Source organism: Enhydra lutris, unplaced genomic scaffold (assembly GCF_002288905.1).
Source record: "Enhydra lutris kenyoni isolate GAN:26980312 unplaced genomic scaffold, ASM228890v2 scaffoldscaffold4, whole genome shotgun sequence".
NCBI classification, from domain to species: Eukaryota; Metazoa; Chordata; class Mammalia; order Carnivora; family Mustelidae; genus Enhydra; species Enhydra lutris.
Window position 1 is genome coordinate 30,181,827 of NW_019154088.1, and position 21,075 is coordinate 30,202,901.

General features: G+C 38.3%; 1 protein-coding gene across 4 annotated transcripts in view; it reads right to left on the minus strand.

Annotated features, from left to right (window-relative positions):
• LOC111158184 (HECT domain E3 ubiquitin protein ligase 1) overlaps positions 1–21,075 on the minus strand; it is a 93,511-nt gene that overhangs the window by 65,179 nt on the left and 7,257 nt on the right. For all 4 annotated transcript variants that reach the window (XM_022520098.1, XM_022520122.1, XM_022520113.1 and 1 more), the window contains exon 3: positions 2,264–2,498. In XM_022520098.1, the coding sequence (XP_022375806.1) occupies positions 2,264–2,498 (235 nt within the window). The remainder of the gene's footprint in view (positions 1–2,263; positions 2,499–21,075) is intronic.

Here is a 21,075-nt window from a genome sequence, read left to right on the forward strand (position 1 = left end):
AAAATAATATGATCAGAATTCCAGTTAATAACTGAGAATGGGCCAGAGGGAGACTGTAGAGGGAAATGCAAAAAAAAAAAAAAATTCAAGCATTAATATTCAAGAGAGGATGAGAGCTTAACTAAGGCTCTAACAACAGAGACAAACAAAAGGAAATAAACTAAAAATACTTCACCATTTATTACATGTGTGGAGTGGAAAAAAGGAAAGAAGGAAAAATGGAAAAAAATGGGAAAAAAAAGGAAAAAAAATGGAAAAAAGGAAAGAAAGGATAAAGCACAAGTTTCTGCCTACAATGGGTAAATTTAATGACAATTATTAAAATAACTACCTGTAGTAAAAGATCATGAATTCAAACAGCTGCTAGAGCTGTCCAACAAGCCTTTGAATATGGAGTCTAGAACTCAAAAGAGAGGTCAGGCTAGAGATAAAGACATGAGGGCCATATACAAATGAATGGTATTGATGTTGATACATGGGATTATCTAGGCAAAGTTGTAGTTTTAAGAAGGTTAAAAAAAAAAAAAGAACCTTGGAAAATACTACCATTTAAGAATAAATTAATAACAATAATCTGCAAAGGAAACAGAAAAAGGGAGAGCAGGGTGTAAAAGACAAGACAGAGTTTGAAATAATATGAGTCGATGAATAAACAATAGAGTAAAATCGTAGTCCTGTAAGAAACATGAAGTAATATGATCAAGAGAATAAGACAGAGGGGAACTTGGGTGGCTCAGTCGCTGGATGTCCAATTCTTGATTTCAGCTCAAATCATGAGCTCAGGGTTATGAGATCAAGCCCTGAGTCAGACTCTACACTCAGTGTGGAGTCTGCTTGAGATTCTATCTCTCCTTCTTCCCCTGCCCCTGCTCACACACTCATGTCTCTAAAATTAATTAGTTAAATTTTAAAAAGACAGAGAGAATAAGGGGGGAAAGCTCTAAACAGGAAAATAGATACCACTTCATCTGAGTCTAGAGACAAAAATAAATCTACAGACACAGAGGCAGAAAATCAAGACATTAACACCTATAACAGCAATTCTCGAAATGTTGAGAAGACATCTTCAAAGATCCATGAGGTTAAAACTTTTTTCATAATACCAATACCATGACAGTAATTACCTTTTTCATTCTCATTCTCTCAGGAGTGTAAGGTGGGATTTTTTAAAAGCTATATGTGATATAGCAATAGACTGAAAGCACAAGTAGACATGGATAGACCTGACTTCTTTTATTAAGTCAGACATTATTAAAGAGACATACAAAAATGCTTAATAATGCTACTGTTCTCATTAATTTTCTATTTGTTCAGGAAGTAATTTTTCATTAAAAATGTATGTTAACACATAATGAGTGTGTTAATTTCAGATAAACATATGTTCTAAATTTCTCAGTTTTAATATCTAATATGGTAAAGATAAATAAATATAACCTACATAAGGCTCTTTGAGGGCCCCTCAATAAGACTTGTAAAGGGATCCTGAGACAGAAAGTTTGAAAACTGCAGGAAGACTCTTAACAAGAATGAAACCGGAATCATAAACAAAAAAATATGTAAAGTCTAAATGTGCTCATCAAGTAGTTCTATTAAACTACTGACCCAGCACTGGTGCTTTCAAAGTCACATAAAGTTCATAAATTAGTCCCACCAGGAATAACACAAAATAGCTACTCTAAAGGAAGTACAAAAAAATAGTTAAATCCATGGGCTGTCAAACCAGACTTCCTAATTTCAAACTCCTCAACTTCGAATTCTGGCTCTGTCATAAACTACTTCTATCACCACCAACCAAGTTACTTAACCTCAATATGCTTGAATTTTTTTCAAATAAAAAATAGAAATGCTGATATTAGCAGCACCTACTTCATATAAAGTTGTCATGAAGACTAGGTGAGTTAAGACATGTAAAGTGTTTAGTATAATACCTGACTGTAATAATCAGCATTAGTTGTCATGGCTGTTGTCATACAGAATCATTTTGGCTAAGAACAGGGATAGCCGATCTCAAAAGCTACTGGAAACCCAGGAGCCAGCACAGGAGAGCATTACCAGTGACCTACAATTTTCCTTTGAAGATAAGATTTCTTTTCCCAAGCTGTACGGGATCCTCTTGGATGCAACAAGGACTACAACGTCCATTGCTGTCAACCACTCTCAATAAAGTAAGAATAATGAAAGAATTTTCTTTTTTTTAGCAAAACCCATTTTTTATTCTCCAGTCATCTTCAAATGGACCAGTAAATACATAATTAAGACTTACCTTTACACACTGTTCAGCTAAGTCTCTGCTAGTCCTGTTATTAAGCTCAACCACAACTAAACGATTACAAAGTGCTTTTATAGCTCCATCAACCCCAACAATCCTTCGGGTGCATTCTGCAGATACATCCAGATAGTATGTGATGGCACGGGCTGTCACCTCTAACACATTGTCTGGAGCGCTTTCATCAAGAAAAATTTTGCAGAGGGCTGGTAAGAAAGTGCGAGGAGGACATCTGTAGTGAAAGAAATCATATTACACCTAGGATTACTAAATTCTTCACTTCAAAATAATAACAAAATCATAAATAAAAACTGTAACATAATACAGCACATTCAACACTGTGTCCTCATGCGTATTAGGTAGTATTTCTCACATTGCTTTTGTTTCCAGGAAAATACTCACACGCTAATCTCATCACTGCTGAAAATATCAAGTTAGCAACAGTTTTAAGGTAGTAGCATTAACTTGAAACCATGTTTAAAAAAAAATGCCTATTCAATACACAGCTCAAACATCAACTGCTCTGTAAAACCTTTCCTAACCTCACCAAATCACTAAGTGGTACTTTCATGTTCCTAAAAACTTCATACAAACAATGCCCACACTACTTAATCTATCACTTTATGTCCTTATTTATCCTAAAAGGTCCTGTAGGCCAGGGATATTATTCAATTAATGTTTTATTAGAACAAGTGCTGATCTGGGGTTTAATAGATAAGGATAACACATACAACAACTTTTTAACCTTTGTGATCCTGTTTCCTCATTGGTAAACCAAAGATAACATCTAAAAAATACCAACTTTATATGGATGATATGAAAATTAAGTAAAATTATACATATTGAACACTTAGGTCTGTATGCTGGCACCACACTGAACTAATTAACTTTAGCTCTCCTTCCCTACTATGAATAGTCTAATGCCTGCTATATAATCAAAAGCAGAATTTGTGAGATACCAATAATACCCTCTATATTTTATCAACACTTAAAATATGAAAGATTATGATCTACATTTAGAAGAAATCTCAGTTATATGACATTCAATACATTATTGTAACTTCTCTGCACAAACTAAGCTTTAAATGAGCTACAAATAACACAAAAGGTAGTACTCTAAATGTACTAGTAGAATTATTTTTCCTTCAAATTTTAGTGTGTATCTTTAGTAGCTTTTTAAAAATATCTGTGTTGGGCACCTGTGTGGCTCAGTCGGTTAAGTGTCTGCCTTCTCTCTCTCCCTCTAACCCTCCCCCAACACTTAAACACACTCTCCCACATAAATAAATATATCTTAAAAAAAAAAAAAAAGCCACCATTATAATATAAACAGGTAATACCTTAAAACTGTCTCTTCAATTTTTTTCCCCTTATCTTTTAAGATTTTATTTATTTATTTGTTTATTTGAAAGAGTGAAAGCACACAAGCAGGGGAAGTGGCAGGGAGACGGAGAAACAAGCAGAGAGAGAGAGGAAGCAAGCTCTCTGTGAGCTTGGAGCCTGACCCAGTGCTCAAGCCCCAGGACATGAGCCAAAGACAAACACTTAACTAACTGAGCCACCCGGGTGCTCTCAGAGAATTTCCTTCTTCCTTTTCTTTTTTTTTCCTCTTCTTTTCTTTTTTTCTTTTTTTCTTTGTTTTTAAGATTTTACTTATTTATTTGACAGAGAGAGAGAGAGAGAGAGAGCGAGCGAGCGCACAAGCAGGGGGAGCAGCAGGAAGAGGGAGAGGGAGAAGCAGACTCCTCACTGAGCAGGGAGCCTGATACAGGACGCTGGATCCTGGGATTATGACCTGAGCCGAAAACAGATGCTTAACTGACTAAGACACCCAGGCATCCCGACAGAGAATTTCTTAGTATCATTTTCAAAGAAACCCTATATTGACAGATAATCAAATCAGTCTTTGAATTCAAACCAGAGTTTTACGGTTATTCAACAGCACTTGCTTACCTTCTTTGAGCAAGGCCCTCAAAAGTCCCTTGCTTCCCCCCGCCCCCCAGGCTACCACTACAACCATAACTTTCCTAAGGTCTGAATCCATCTAAGAAATAAGATTTACACAATCAAGAAAAATAATGTCATTATAAATTTGTAATCACCAACCTTAAACGAACACAATGTCCAATTATTCTGCTACATTTCTTCCACAATCTACAATAAGTATTTCACCATTCCTTTAATTTTTTCTAGGCTTTGTGACTCCCTTGGTTTTCCATCCAGTCTTGGTCCTAAACTCCCTGGCTTTTCTCTCTCTAGTTGGTCTCTTCTATTCTCTTTGTTAATACCTCATGGATGTAAATCTCATCCATATATCAATGAAAACTCCCAAATGTTACTGCCAACCCAGACCAACTCACTCACAATCACTATCTCCACTTAGAATTATCACAAGCAACTTAGAAAGAGCATATTAAGGACCTCCTTTTTTTTTTTTTAAGATTTTATTTATTTATTTGACAGAGATCACAAGTAGGCAGAGAAGCAGGCAGAGCAAGAGAGGAGGAAACAGGCTCCCTGCTGAGCAGAGAGCCCGATGTGGGGCTCAATTCCAGGACCCTGGGATCATGACCTGAGCTGAAGGCAGAGGCTTTAACCCACTGAGCCACCCAGGCGCCCTATTAAGGACCTCCTTAAGAGACCTGCACATAAACCAACTCATTACCCATTCCCAGTTATGCTCCCCTTGGGTGGTTTTAGAGCACTCAGTAAAAACCATCTATCAAAAGTATCCATCAAGCTAAATTATATTTTCCCATTTACCTGTCTCATCCATGAAAATATGAGCTACTAGAGAGCAGGGTCTGTGCCTTATCTGTTTTCCTACAACAGATCCAGACTTGTTATGTAGGGGATATTCAAATATTTGATGAATACATGAAATACATATGAATGTATATATACATACAGGAATATAGTGAAAATAATTCCTGTCTCAAGAAATTTAGTTTAACAGGGAAAATGATAATATAATCAAACAAAATATAAATGAGTATAATAAAAACCTAAAGGAAGTAGGTCCAGGAGCGCCTGGGTGATTCTGTGGGTTAAAGCCTTTGCCTTCGGCTCAGGTCGTAGTCTGAGGGTCCTAGAATTGAGCCCCGCATCGGGCTCTCTGCTCAGCAGGGAGCCTACTTCCCTCTCTATCTGCCTGCCTCTCTGCCTACTTGTGATCTCTATCAAATAAATAAATAAAATCTTTTTAAAAAAGAGTAGGTCCATAAAAAGTTCTAAGGGGGAAATTCAATTTAGGGGATTTGGGGAAAGGAAGTCCTCATAAAAAAGGAAGACATCTGAGTAAAGTCAAGGTATTCTTTGCATTGGAGAATTATTGTAAAGGTCTGAGATAATGAATCTAAAATGTGTAGTACAGGGCTCAGGACATAAAAAAATGCTTGATAAACCACATGACAGAAGTTGGCTGAGCAGACAAGCCCTTATATTCCAAGTAAGGAGAAAAGCATGTACAAAGGACAGAGAACTGAAGAATTACGTGATGTTGCAGATTTTATTTTCCAACAATATCCACATCATCTCCCATTCCACATATATACTTTTTAAGATTATTTATTTATTTTAGGTGGGAGGGACAGATAGAGAGGGAGAAAAAGAATCCTCAAATAGACTCCCCACTGAGCATAATACCCAACTTGGGGCTTGATCCAGGACCCTGAGGTCATGACCTGCACTAAATTCAAGAGTCATATACGCAACGAACTCAGTCACCCTGGCACTCCCCCAGTACTCTCTTTATGTGACTCTGATACTCATTCCCATTGAGAGGGCCTATGTTCCCACTACTTGAATCTGAACAGCTTTATGAGTAAAGTAAAAGTGACAGCTGGGTGACTTCTAAAGCTCAGCCAACAAAAGCTACTGGACTCTCTTCAGACTCTGCTTTTTGCAACACAACCACTACACTGTGAAGAAGCCCAAGCCATATCACAAGGCTAGTAGGTGTTCCAATTAACAAACTGAGAAGTCCTAACTAAAAGCCAGTATCATGGGCATGTGAAAGACCAAGTCATCAGATGATCTTACTGCAACATCATCAAGCTTTTGTTATAGATAAGTAGGATCATACTACAAATAATATCCTATAATTTGCTTATTTCTTTAATTGATAATGCTATGACCACTTTCTGACATTAAAATAAACAGGCCTAGCTCAATCTTTCTAATGTCAACATAACATCCAGTATAACGAAGAGCCATACATTATTCACCACTAGGGTAGTTTCCAGTTTTTTACTATTTGAAATAGTGCTGTAGTGAATACTCCTGGAGCTTTATCTTCACACGCCTGTACCAGTACAGCTGACCACAGGGTCTAAACTGTGCAGACCCACTTATACATGGGTTGTTGAGGGTTTTTGTTTTTGTTTTTTCATAAATACCGTACAGTAACTGTTATTTCTATCAGTAAGACTTCTGGTCAACAGGAAGATATAAGTAGTTAAGTTTCTGGGGGTCAAAGGTTATACACAGATTTCTGATTGCAAATTTAAATAAAAACTTGAGGGGCATCTAGGTAACTCAGTTGGTTAAGCATCCGACTCTTGATTTCAGCTCAGGAAATGATCTCAAGGCCATGAGATCAAGCCTCTTGTCAGGTGACGCTGGGTGTAGATCCTGCTTATGATTCTCTCTCTCCCTCTCCTCTGCCTCCCCAGCACACTCTATCTAAAAAAAAATTAAAGGGGCGCCTGGGTGGCTCAATTGTTAAGCATCTGCCTACGGCTCAGGTCATTATCTCAGGGTCCTGGGATCGAGCCCCATATCGGGCTCCCTGCTCCGTGGGAAGCTTGCTTCTCCCTCTCCAACTCCCCCTACTTGTGTTCCCTCTCTCACTGTGTCTCCCTCTGCCAAATAAATAAATAAAATCTTTAAAAAATAACAAAAATAACATAAATGAATAAATAAAATTAAATAAGTAAATAAATAAAAAATAAGTCAAAAAAACGAAAGTATAATTCCACCACAAGCATTTTAGAGTACTTATTTCCCCATTGCTAAGCCATACAAAATGCTAGTACCTTTAAATTTTTGCTAACCTGGGGGCGCCTGGGTGGCTCAGTGGGTTAAGCCTCTGCTTTCAGCTCAGGTCATAATCCCAGGGTCCTGGGATCGAGCCCCAAATCGGGCTTCCCGCCCCGCAGGAAACCTGCTTCTGTTTCTCTCCCACGCTCCCTCCTTGTGTTCCCTCTCTCGCTGTGTCTCTCTCTGTCAAATACATAAATAAAATCTTAAAAAAAATAAAAATAAATTTTTGCTAAACTGATAAACACTTAAATTTAAACTGATAAAACACTTAAAATTTGGTTGGCCATGATAGAATTAATAAACTTTTTTTTTAAAAGATTTTATTTATTTGAAGGGAGAGAATGAGTACATGAGAGAGCATGAGATGGGGGAGAGTCAGAGGGCGAAGCAGCCTCCCTGCTGAGCAGGAAGCCTGATGTGGGACTTGATACTGGGATTCCAGGATCATGACCTAAGCCAAAGGTAGTCGCTTAACCAACTGAGCCACCTAGGTGCCATAAACTTTAATTAAAAAAAAATAGATTTTATTTATTTATTTGAGAGAGTGAGTGAGCATGAGCAGGGGGTTTGGAGAGGGTGGCACAGAAGGTAAGAAAGAAGCAGGCTCCCAACTGAGCAGGGAGCCTGACTCGAGGCTAGATCCTAGGACCCTGGGATCATAGCCTGAGCCAAAGGCAGACACAACTGACTGAACCACCCAGGTGCCCCAAGAATTAATAAACTTTTAAAATTAAACACAGAATTATTCAAACCCCCACCAAGAAAATACAAAAGAACCTAAAGTTGCATGCATATACCCACAGACAAACACTTTAGGCTATAGAGAGTCTCTAATTAGAATCACAAAAAATTTACTACAAAATAAATTTAATCATTCATATCTCATTGCTGTATTTCTAATGCAGACCTTATTTCTATATGAATACATACTGGAGGCAAATATGAAACCATGCTGGGCATATATTAACATCATTTTAAAATCTCCATTCCATTTTCCCTTAAAAAAATAAAAATCACAATTTACTAACCTATTAATTCATACCTCCAAGGACTGAAAGCTTATAACATCATCTTCAATTACATTTTCCTACAATGAACTCTAAAGTTCAAAACAATCAAAAACTACAAGATCCTCTATCAAAAGTAATATCATTTTGAAAATGTTTATAAGAAGATAATTATATGCAAACACACTGGGTTAGACTTCAGAAAATAATTAAATATTATTTAAAACAGATTAAGGAAAGTTTGATTTCCTCATATACAAATTGTGAAGTCAAGCATTCCAAAAAAAGTTATGAGGCAAAAATGTATTTGGGGGAGGGCAGGGAGGGATTAGGGTGGCTGGGTTATGGATATCGGGGAGGGTATGTGCTATGGTGAGTGCTGTAAATTGTGTAAGACTGATGATTCACAGACTGTACCCCTAAAGCAAATAATGCATTATATGTTAACTTAAAAAAAGGTATATACAAAGATGGTCACAGTGACATAAACCATGTATCTAATAACAAGAGCATGATTAAGTATATGACACATCCATATGACAGATTATGCTAGTTTTACTGAGGTACTTAGTAAAAACATGTTATGATACAAATATTGTTTAATAAAAATATTAGGTAAAAGAAGAAAAATCATATCCATTATGGTGTTCATCATGTTAAAATATTCAGAGAAAAAAACTAAAGAAAAAAGTTAAAATAGCTTAGTACTAGATAGTGCAATTATAGATAATTTCTCTAAAAACTTCTCTAAACTTTTCTGATTTGCCCAAATTTCTCATTCTCTACACTTCTCATTTTTAAGCTTTTCTGATTTTTCTAAATCTCTGAAACAAGTGTATTTTACAATTCCCAGAAAATAAATTTAAAATTTGGGGCAAGTCAACTACAGTAAGTTTATTATAGCCTATTTCTCCCAATTATAACCAAAAACCTTGGGAAAAAAACCAAAAAACAAAAAGCAACCATCTGAAGACTCTGAAAAGTAAAGAGCAGATGGACTAAGGAAGGAAGTCAAAACTTAAATAAGGACCCATAGAAGTAAGTTTCAGGGGCATTTTTCCTTTCCTCTTTTGTTTTCTGGTTTGACGCCTTGATGGGTCAGGTCTCAAACTATATAGCAGGAACACAGAACATAAACTCAGAGAGGACCAACAAAGAGGGTCTCTGTAAGCCAGAGTGTGGGGAGAAATTCCCGGGGCTTCTTACTCCCTACCTGGCCCCAAGGCTAACCTCAGAGTTAAGCTTCACACTAAATCCTGAGTGACACATGCACAGTGCAATAGAGATGGCATGAGCATCTAAGGCGCTGGAGAGAAATGGGCACTAAGAAAAGGAGCCCCTATGGATAAAAGAGCATGAGAAGAATCCTGTTATCTTCCCTTTTTCTCTCACTACTTTCACCTTGGGAGCAGCCTAGTCTTGTCTAGTTTAGTACCAGCATAAGGGGTAAGAGTGGAGGGGGAGGTGATGGGAAGAAGTGTAGCTATAACATCAAGAAAGTCCCAGTTTTCTAGCTAGAACACAAGTAAAAAGGGCTCCAGGTAGCCAAAAAATACAGGGGAAATCTCAGAAAAGAAAGAGCAGATAAAGGATCCCCAACACAAGTCCTAAGCTCACCTCCAAACTACACTATGAAGGAAAGAGCTGAAAAACACCAGCAAAGACTCTGACAACTGAACTATGATATAATCCACCACTCAAGCCCCAGATTATACTCTGAATGACAAATGCACATACAGAGTAGACCCAAACACCATAACAAAAGCTATGAAATCACTAACATTGGAACCACCACCCACAGAGGGCAAGACAGAACTTGCAATCTAAATCTAATCAGAATGACTGCATGCCAACACAAAACAAAATCAACATTATCTCCAGACGACTGTTATAAAAAGAGTCTAACAATATCCCAAATAGCTAAGATAAAATCCAAAATAACTTGAAACAGGGGTGCCTGGCTGACTCAGTCAGTAGAGCATGTGACTCTTCAGTCTCAGGGTCATGAGTTCAATGCCCACTTTGGGCATGGAGCCATAAAAAAACTTGAAACACAAAGAATCAGTACAATCTAACTTAATCCACCTCAAGAAAAAGACAGCTGGGTGCCTGGGTGGCTCAGTCAGTTGAGCATCTACCTGACTCTTAATCTCAGCTCAGGTCCTGATCTCAGGGTCATAAGTTCAAGACTCATGTCAGGCTTCACACTACACATGGAGACTACTTGTCAATGCGGGGGGGGGGGGTGCTGTCAACAGATACAAGCCTGAGACAACCTAGATATTAAAATTATCAGGGGTAGGGGCGCCTGAGTGGCTCAGTGGGTTAAGCCTCTGCCTTCGGCTCAGGTCATGATTTCAGGGTCCTGGGATCGAGCCCCGCATCAGGCTCTCTGCTCAGTGGGGAACCTGCTTCCTCCTCTCTCTCTGCCTGCATCTCTGCCTACTTGTGATCTCTGTCTGTCAAATAAATAAATAAAATCTTTTTAAAAAAATAAATAAATAAATAGTTATCAGGGGTAAAAAAAAAAAAGAAAGAAACGAAAATTATCAAGGAGGATTATCAACTAGGTATTGTAACTATACCCCAAGAGGTAAATGTGAACATTCTTGAAATGACTGGAAACAGAAAACATAAAAAAGAATCAAATGGAAGTTTCAGAAATAAAAAGTTCAGGGGGGCCTAGGTGGCTCAGGTTAAGTATCTGCCTACAGCTCAGGTCATGATCCTAGGATCCTAGGATCAAGCCCCACGTCAGGCTCCCAGATCAGCATGGAATCTACTTCTCCCTCTTCCTCTATCTCCCCCCTGCTTGTGCTCTCTATCTCAAATGAATAAATAAAATCTTAAAAAAAAAAAAAAAAAAAAAAAGGAGGGGGCACCTGGGTGGCTCAGTGGGTTAAGCCTCTGCCTTCAGCTCAGGTCATGATCCCAGGGTCCTGGGATCAACCCCCACGTGGGGCTCTCCACTCAGCAGGGAGCCTGCTTCCCCTTCTCTCTCTCTCTGACTGACTCTGCCTGCTTGTGATCTCTCTCTCTGTCAAATAAATAAATAAAATCTTTAAAAAAAAAAAAAAGGAAAAAAGAAAGAAAAAGTACAATTTGTGAGTGGGGGGGGGGAACTTCACTAGATGGGCTCAAAAGCCATAAAACATAGTCAGTGAAATTGAAAACAGGTAATAAAAATTATCCAATCTGAAGAACAGAGTGAAAAGACTGGGAGAAAAAAGGAAATAGTGACAGGCAGCAAAGGGAACACATTAAAAAGTGTAACAGTTGTGCCACTGGAGCCCCAGAAGGAAAGGAGAAAACAAAATGTCTGTAGAAAATAGATTTGACAAAGAAATGCTCCAAATGTGGTGAAAGGCATACAATTCAAGAAGCTCAGCAAACTTCAATTAAGACAACCATGCACAGGCAAATCATAATCAAAGAGCAAAACCCTGCAAAGGTAAATTTTAAAAAAAATCTTAAAAGCAGCAAAAGGAAAAGCAACGCAAAGAAACAAAGATCAGAATAAATGCAGATTTCTCATCAGAAACCATAAAGGCTGGAAAACGATGGAATAATATCTTTAAAATGCCGAAAAGAACTGTCGTCCCAGAATTTTATATCCAGCAAAAATATCTTCACAGCATAAATATAAAATAAAGACATTCTCAGATGAAAGAAAACTAAGAGAATTAATCACCAGCAGACTTCCCTAAAAGAAATGTTAAAGAGGGGCGCCTGGGTGGCTCAGTTGGTTAAATGTCTAATTCAACAAGATTCCTCCTCAGGTCTGATCTCAGGGTCCTGAGTTCAAGCCCCATGTTGAGCTCAACATAGGGTGTGGCTCCTACTTTAAAAAAAAGGGGGGGGGGGCGCCTGAGTGGCTCAGTGGGTTAAAGCCTCTGTCTTCGGCTCAGGTCATGATCCCAGGGTCCTGGGATCGAGCCCCGCATTGGGCTCTCTGCTCGGCGGGGAGCCTGCTTCCTCCTCTCTCTCTGCCTGCCTCTCTGCCTACTTGTGATCTCTCTCTGTCAAATAAATAAACAAAATATTAAAAAAAAGGGCGCCTGGGTGGCTCAGTGGGTTAAAGCCTCTGCCTTCAGCTCAGGTCATGGTCCCAGGGTCCTGGGATCGAGCCTCGCATTGGGCTCTCTGCTCAGCGGGGAGCCTGCTTCCTCCTCTCTCTCTGACTGCCTCTCTGCCTACTTCTGATCTATCTGTCAAATAAATAAATAAAATCTTTAAAAAAAAAAGAAAGAAAGAAAAGAAAAAGAAAAAAAAAAGGGCACCTGGGCCACTGGGTGGCTTAGTTGGTTAAGTGTCTTCCTTTGGCTCAGGTCATGATCCCAGAATCCTGGGATCCAGCACCATATCAGGCTTCTACTCAGAAGGGAGACTGCTTCTTCCTCTGCCCCCCTACCCCAAGATCTCTTTCTCTCTCTGCTCTCTTTCAAATAAATAAATAAAATCTTAAAAAAAAAGAAAAGAAAAAGATATGCTAGGGAAAGTTCTTCGAAGTTAAAGAAAATGATACCAAAGACATACAGGGAACTTCAGGAATGAAGGAAGAACAGAAATAACAAATAGGAAGATAAATATAACAGATTATTTTTCTCCTCTTAAACTGACTTTTGAAAGTGAAAATTTTAAAACTGCATCTTGAGATTTTCAATGTATATAGACTTAAAACATACAAAAATTATAATATGAAGGATAAAGGGAAGGCTTCTTCATATTAAATGGTAAAACACTAACTCTTAGTTAATTGCAATTCTCATAGCAACCATTAAAAAAATATAAAGTGAGCCAAAAACTAACAGGCAAGTTAAATTAAAATGTTACAAAATATTCAAGTAAGGAAAGGCAGGAAAGAAGAAACAGAAGAAGAGAGAGAGTGTGAGCACAGGTGAGCGACAGAACAAAAAACAAGAAGTAAAATGTTAGACATATTTCCAAACACATCAAAAATTACATTAAATATAAATGGTCTAAACTCACCAATTAAAAAAAGACTGGTTGGATTAAAGGAAGACAACCAGGTTGGATTAAAAAAAAAAACACAAACTAACCATGTACTGTCTACGAGAAACCCACATTACATATAATAACATAGATTGGTTAAAACTTAAAGGATGGAAAAGACCAAATAAACACTATCAAAAGAAAGCTAGAAGGGAACCAGGCTGGCTCATTTAGTGGAACATGGGACTCATGATCTCAGGGTTGTGAATTCGAGCCCCGTGTTGGGTACAGAGATTACTTAAAAATAAAATCTTGGGGCACCTCGGTGGCTTAGTCATTAAGTGTATGCCTTTGGCTCAGGTCACGATCTCAGGGTCCTAGGATCGAGCTCCATATCAGGCTCCCTGCTCAGTGGGGAGTCTGCTTCTCCCTCTCCCACTCCCCCTGCTTGTGTTCCCTCTCTCATTGTGTCTCTCTCTCTCAAATAAATAAATAAAATCTTGGGGGGAAAAAAGAAAGAAAGAAAAGAGAAAAAACAAGAAAGCAAGCAAGCAAGTGAGCTTAAGCGGCTATAGTTATGTAAAACAAAATAAACTTCAGAATGTGGAAAATTACCAGAGATAAAAATAGAGTTTTCATAACGATAAAATAAAATTTCCTAACAATCCTTTTAAAGGCACCTAACAAGGCTTCAAAATACATGAAAAACTGAGATAACTGAAAAGAAATAGATAAATCTACAATTACACTTGGAGACTTCAACACCTCTCATTCAATAACCTATAAAACAAATAGACAGAAAATCAACAAGGATATATAGACTGAACACCACTATCAACCAACCTGACCTAATTTCACACTTACAGACATTCCTCCCAATAAGAGCAAAACATACATTCTTCTGACATGCATGTGGATGTGTCACCAAAAATAGACCATATCATGGGTAGTAAAACAAACCTTAATAGATTTAAAATAATTAAAATAATATAAAGTATATTCTCTAACCACAATAGTGCCACAAAAATACCTGGAAAATCCCTAAAGATCTGTAAATTAAGCAACACACTTCTAAATAACACAAGGGTCAAAAAGAAACTGCCAAACAAAAATTTTTTTTTTTTTAAGATTTATTTATTTATTTATTCGTCAGAGAGAGAGAAGGAGAGAGAGCAAGCACAGGCAGACAGAATGGCAGGCAGAGGCAGAGGGAGAAGCAGGCTCCCTGATGAGCAAGGAGCCCGATGTGGGACTCGATCCCAGGATGCTGGGATCATGACCTGAGCCGAAGGCAGCTGCTTAACCAACTGAGCCACCCAGGCGTCCCGCCAAACAAAATTTTTAAGTATTCTGAACCAAATTAAAATAAATATATAACATCAATTAAAGCAGAAAAGAGATATTTATAGTATTAAATGCTTATATTAGACAAGGTCTCAAATCAGTAACCTGAGCTTCCATCTAAGAACTAGAAAAAAAAGAGCAAATTAAATCTCAAACCAATGCAGAAGGAATTAAGAGCAGAAATCAATGAAACATAAAGCAGAAAAATAAAAAAATGAATTAAACCAAAAGCCACTTCTTTATAAAGATTAATAAAACTGATAAATATTTAGCCAGATTGATCAAAACATAAAAATTGCCAGTATGAAGATGAAAAATAAGATTATCCCAACACACTGTACAAACACCTAAGGATAAAAAGGAATACTGCAAACAACTCTATGCCCACAAATTCTAATTCACATTAGTTAGCCCAATTCTACTAAAATTCACTCAAGAATTAAGTAACTTAGGGCCACCTGGGTGGCTCAGTCAGTTAAGCATCTGCCTTTTGCTCAGGTCATGATTCTAGGGTCCTGGGATCAAGCCCCACATCATGCTCCCTGCTCAGGGGGGAGCCTGCTTCTCCCTCTCCTCCCCACTTATGCTTTCTCTCACTATCTCTGTCACTATCCCTGCCTCTCTCTCTCAAATAAATGAATAAAATCTTAAAAAAAAAAAAAAAAAAACCACAAAGAATTAAGTAACTTAAACAGTCCTCTATTACACAAACAATTAGTTATAAAAACCTTCAAACATACCAATTTATTCTCTATGGGTTGTGCTTTTGGTATTTACTTAAGAAATATTTGACTAACCTAGGGTCACAAAGGTTATCTCCTATGTTTTCTTCTAGAGGTCTTATAGTTTTAGGTTCTTCATTAAGGTCTATGATTCATTTTATTTCTATATATGGTGTGGTACATTAGTCACAGTTAATTTTTTCTTTTTTCCACATGGACACCAATTGTTCCAGCACCATAAAATAATACTATTCTTTTCCACTGAACTGCCTTTGCACCTTTGTTGAAATAAAGTATCCTGTTATGTCAATCTATTTCTGACTCTCTGCTCCATTTCATCAATCCATTTTGCTTTACATCAATACCACACTGTTTTGATTACTGCACCAATATAATAGGAATTTAAGTATGATATTATTAGTCCTCTAATTAAAGTTGTTTTGGCTAGTGTAGGTCCTTTGCATTTCCATATAAATTTTGAGGTCAGTCTGCCAAATTCTCCATCTTGTCAGATTTTCCTTTTTTTTTTTAATTTTGCAGTGATTTTTTTTTTTTTAAGATTTTATTTATTTGGCAGAGAGAAACACAGCAAGAGAGAGAACAGAAGCAGGGGGAGTGGGAGAAGCAGGCTTCCCACCCAGCAGGGAGCCCCATGTGAGGCTCTATCCCAGGACTCTGGGATTATGACCTGAGCCGAAGGCAGATGCTTAAAGACTGAGCCACCGAGGTGCCCCGTCAGACTTTTCTCTAACAATTGCAGAAGAAATGAAAATACATATTTACACAGAAATCTATATACTAATGTTTATAGCAACTCTGGTCATAATCACCAAAACCGCAAAGCCAAATGTCTTTCAAGAGGTAAATGGATAAACCATCTGTGGGGTACACCCATAAAATGGTACTACACAGATATTAAAGGGAAGGACCTACTTATTATACACACAGCAACATAGATACTCTCAAATGCAATATACTACACTTATGAAGCCGGACTCAAAACACTACACAGGGGCACCTGGGTGGCTCAGTGGGTTAAAGCCTCTGCCTTCAGCTCAGGTCGTGTTCCCAGGGTCCTGGGATCGAGCCCCGCATCGGGCTCTCTGCTCAGGGGGGAGCCTGCTTCCTCCTCTCTCTCTCTGCCTGACTCTCTGCCTACTGTGATCTCTGTCAAATAAATAAATAAAATATTTAAAAAACAAAAAAAAAAAAACACTACACAATGTATATGAGATTCTACTTATACAACATTCTGGTAAAGTCAAAACTATAGCATCAAAGAACAGACCACTAACTGGTTGTCAAGCACTGGAGTTGGGGGAGGATTTAACTTCAAAAGGACAGCTCTAGGGAATGTTTTGGGATGTTGGAACTGTGATGAATTTCAATTGTGGTGGTGGTTACGTGACTTTGCATTTGTCAAAACTCCGAACTTTACTGTGTGTAATTTAAATAAATTTAAGAAAAAAAATGAGTATCATGCATATCATAATCACAGCACTCCCTGAATAGTGCTAAAAGTATACATCCATGGCACAAACTTTTATTTATAATTAAAGAGCTTTTCAAACTTTTAAATTTGTTGAAGATTTATCTCTCACATTATGGGTAGAAATTATTTTTATATAATTAAACCTAGTACTACACCAGTTTATAGACCTAATACCAGTTTACAGACCTAAAAATAGCCTAATTAGGAAATGGTACCTGCAATGACAACAGAATCTTTCTCTGATGAAAGCAGAGTAAGTAACTTAGAGCAAGAATAGGGGCATCTGAGGGGTGCCTGGGTGGCTCAGTGGGTTAAGCCTCTGCCTTCAGCTCAGGTCATGATCTCAGGGTCCTGGGATCGAGTTCCGCATCCGGCTCTCTGCTCAGCAGAGAGCCTGCTTCCCCCTCTCTCTCTGCCTGCCTCTCTGCCTACTTGTGATTTCTCTCTCTCTGTGTTAAATAAATAGATAAAATCTTAAAAAAAAAAAAAAAAAAAGAATAGGGGCATCTGAGTGGCTTAGTTGGTTAAGCATCTGCCTTTGGCTCACGTCATGATCCCTGAGTCCTCAGATCAAGCCCTGCGTCAGGCTCCCTGCTAAGCAGGGAACCTGCTTCTCCCTCTCCCTCTCCTTCTGCCCCTGCTCTCTATCACTCACTCTCTCTTTCTCTCTCAAATAAATAAATAAAATCTTAAAACAAACAAACAAACAAAAAAATGAGAACAAAAGGCTTCACGAGGTTCCAAAGATAAATAATTTCCTTGGGAACTGTAATAGTTTTTATACGGTAACTATCCTATCCTTTTTCTAGACTATATTGCTTGGACTTGGGCCAAGATTTTTGAAGATTTACAATATAAAATTTAACCTTTTTAAAAAAAAGATTTTATTTATTTATTTTTAAAAGATTTTTATTTATTTATTTGACAGACAGAGATCACAAGCAGGCAAAGAGGCAGGCAGAAAGAGAGGGGGGGAGCAGGCTCCCTGCTGAGCAGAGAGCCCGATGCGGGGCTCGATCCCAGGACCCCGAGATCATGACCTGGGCCGAAGGCAGAGGCTTAACACACTGAGCCACCCAGGTGCCCCGATTTTATTTATTTGTTTAACAGAGAGAGAGAGAGAGAGAGAGAAATCACAAGTTGGCAGAGAGGCAGGCAGAGAGAGAGTAGGAAGCAGGCTCTCTGCTGAACCCAGAGAGCCCAATGTGGGGCTCTATTCCAGGACCCTGAGATCATGACCTGGGCCAAAGGCAGAGGCTTAACCCACTGAGCCACCCAGGTGCTCCTCATCTTTTATTTTTGTCCCTGCTCCCAGCCTTGACTCTCCCTGTATTGCTTAACTAAAAATAACTCCTGGCAAAGCAGTTGAAAATTATGGCCTTCCTTCTCAAAGGAAAAGGAGTAAAATTCCAATACGTAGATTTGCTTTTCTCCAATTAAAACACACACACACATCCGACTACGATTCATTAAGTAAGTATCTACTGAACAGACAGTACTTTTTTATGCCAAGTACTGTGCTAGGTATTGGAAGGTAGGATACAAAGATGAATAAGACAGTGCTGGGCTCTAAGGAACTAAAAGGTCTCATGGCACAGTCAACAAGTATGCAAAACATACATTGTTTACAGCTACAAAGAAGAAGAATATGTGTTTTGTTTTTTTTAGTATTTTAAGGTGAGGGGCACCTGGGTGGCTCAGTCATTAAGCATCTGCCTTCAGCTCAGGTCATGATTCCAGGGTCCTGGGATTAAGCCCTGCATCCGGCTCCCTGCTCAGCAGGAAGCCTGCTTTTCCCTCTCCCACTCCCCCTGCTTATGTTCCCACTCTCACTGTGTCTCTCTCTGTCAAATTAATAAATAAAATTTATTAAAAAAAAAAAGTATTTTAAGGTGAAAGAAACTTTGGTAAGCTTAACAAAAGCTCACTGAGGATCATTATCTATGAGCTCCCTTACAGAGAATGGTTCTCATCTTCTAACACTTCTTTCTGCTGTTAATTGAAAAGAAGTACATAGACAATAGTTGATTTGTGTAAACAGAAATTACTTACTTAACTTTTTAGTATTATATGTATTTGAAATAATGAACATTCCCTATCCAAGGAAGGATCAGCTGTAGGGCTTATAAAAAAAAAAAAAAGTAATTTCACTTCCCTACTACTCTGCCAACGGGTAGAAGAAAACAGAAGTTAATATGGAAAAAGCAGGTACATAAATGCAGGGGGATAGGGAAAATATATATATATTGATTCTGTCACTGTACTACAGAGAAGAATACAATGCTCCTCTTTTTATATGCTCCCCAACCAATTTCATGATCCCAAAAATACTTTCTTTAGGCATAAATGAAAAGCAAGCACAATATAAATAACTTCATTTTGTTTACTATGTGGTTATTAGCTTTTATATGCCAAACTCTATGCTTAGCAATAGGAAGAAAAAAAGTAAGGGCGCCTGGGTAGCTCCGTCAGTTCAGTGGCTGCCCTCAGCTCAGTTCATGATCCAAGGGTCCTAGGATGGAACCCTAAACACACCAACTCCCTGCTCAGTGGGGAGTCTGCTTCTCCCTCTGCCCCTCCCCTCTGCTCATGCTTGCTCATGCTCCCTCTAGCTCATGAGCTCTCTCTCAAATAAATACTTTTTAAAATGACAAAAGAAAAAGAAAAAGTACTAGTGGTATGTATCTAGTAGTACTTTGAGAACACAGAAGTCTTTGAGGGCATCTCAATCTTATCCATTAGGTAAAGATCCAAAGATTTTATAAAATAGAGTGGTACAGTCAAATAATGTTTTTTTTAATTTAACCTCAATAAAGCTGGGGGGAAAAGACCATGAAAAATATTTTAAGATATGACTCTGGTCATTGTTAGCTTGGAGACAGAGATATCTATTATGAAGCTACTAGCAAATTATAATTATTTCCCCATACCAATCCAAGATACTATCATTCTTTTCAATCTCCTACTTCAGGGAAACAAAAGGTCATCCGACAGAAATCCCTCCAACTTTTAACCACAAAACCTAAAACATCTGTATCTAATCTTCCCATCTGCCCTGTTTTACAAGGAACACACTACCTAAAATAAAACCCATCTCTCCACCAGCGGATCAGAGCTTTACTCCTAAACATAAGATTTTTCTGACCACAGCTTCAGCATTATCTGGTAGCATACTAGGAATGCAGACTATCGGGTAGCACACCAAACCAAATGAATCATAATTTGCAGCTTAACAAGATCCCCAGGTATTTCACATCATGCACACTAAAGTTTAAAAAGTACTGGTCTTAACAGAAGCCAATCTTCTCCCAGTTTCTCAGAATCCTAAACACTATGAATATTCTCTCTCCTATCTCTTTGACCTTTAAAAGACAAAATCCCATACCCCCATTCCAATCTAACTTCTTGAAAAAGTTTTCCACACTCTCTGGCTCTATTTCTTCATATCCTACTTATTCGTGGACCCATTCAAATCTCTCCCTCACCACCACTCCACTCAGCTCTCATTAAGATCAATGTCCTTGAGAATGTAGCTAAATCCAAAGGACGCTTTCAGTCTTCACCCTACTTAACCTCTCACCACAATTCAACACAATTGTCCTTTCTCTTTTTGAATCACTTTCTTCCTCTGTTGACATGTACACTAATGATGCAAAAGCAATGGTGGATGAAACTGCTGGCATTTCAGCATGAATCAAGGCAAGGGTACTAAACTGTACTACTATTAGCTGTAGTCTTCACTGCCGAGCTTTGGCATGGGGGACTGGAGGGGAAGCAGAATAACTTTGATGAAGGAAAAAAAATTATTAATCTTACTACATCACAACCCTTGAATACCTGTCTTTTTAATAACCTACTACAGGTAATGGGAAGTAAGTATAAAGCACTTCTGCCTCCTAAAGAATGATGGCTGTGTCAAGGGAAAGCACTTGTGTGACTGTTGGAGAGCTCAACCAGACACTTTTTTTCATGCAACACCATTTTTACTTTTTTTTTTTTTTTTTTTTCTACAGAGAGAGACCACAAGTAGACAGAGAGGCAGGCAGAGAGAGAGAGGGAAGCAGGCTCCCTGCCGAGCAGAGAGCCCGATGCGGGACTCGATCCCAGGACCCTGAGATCATGACCTGAGCCGAAGGCAGCGGCTTAACCCACTGAGCCACCCAGGCGCCCCCATTTTTACTTTAAAGAACTTCAGACAAACTGTGATTATTCAGACTTGGAAACTGGCAAACATTTCTCAAAATTTAA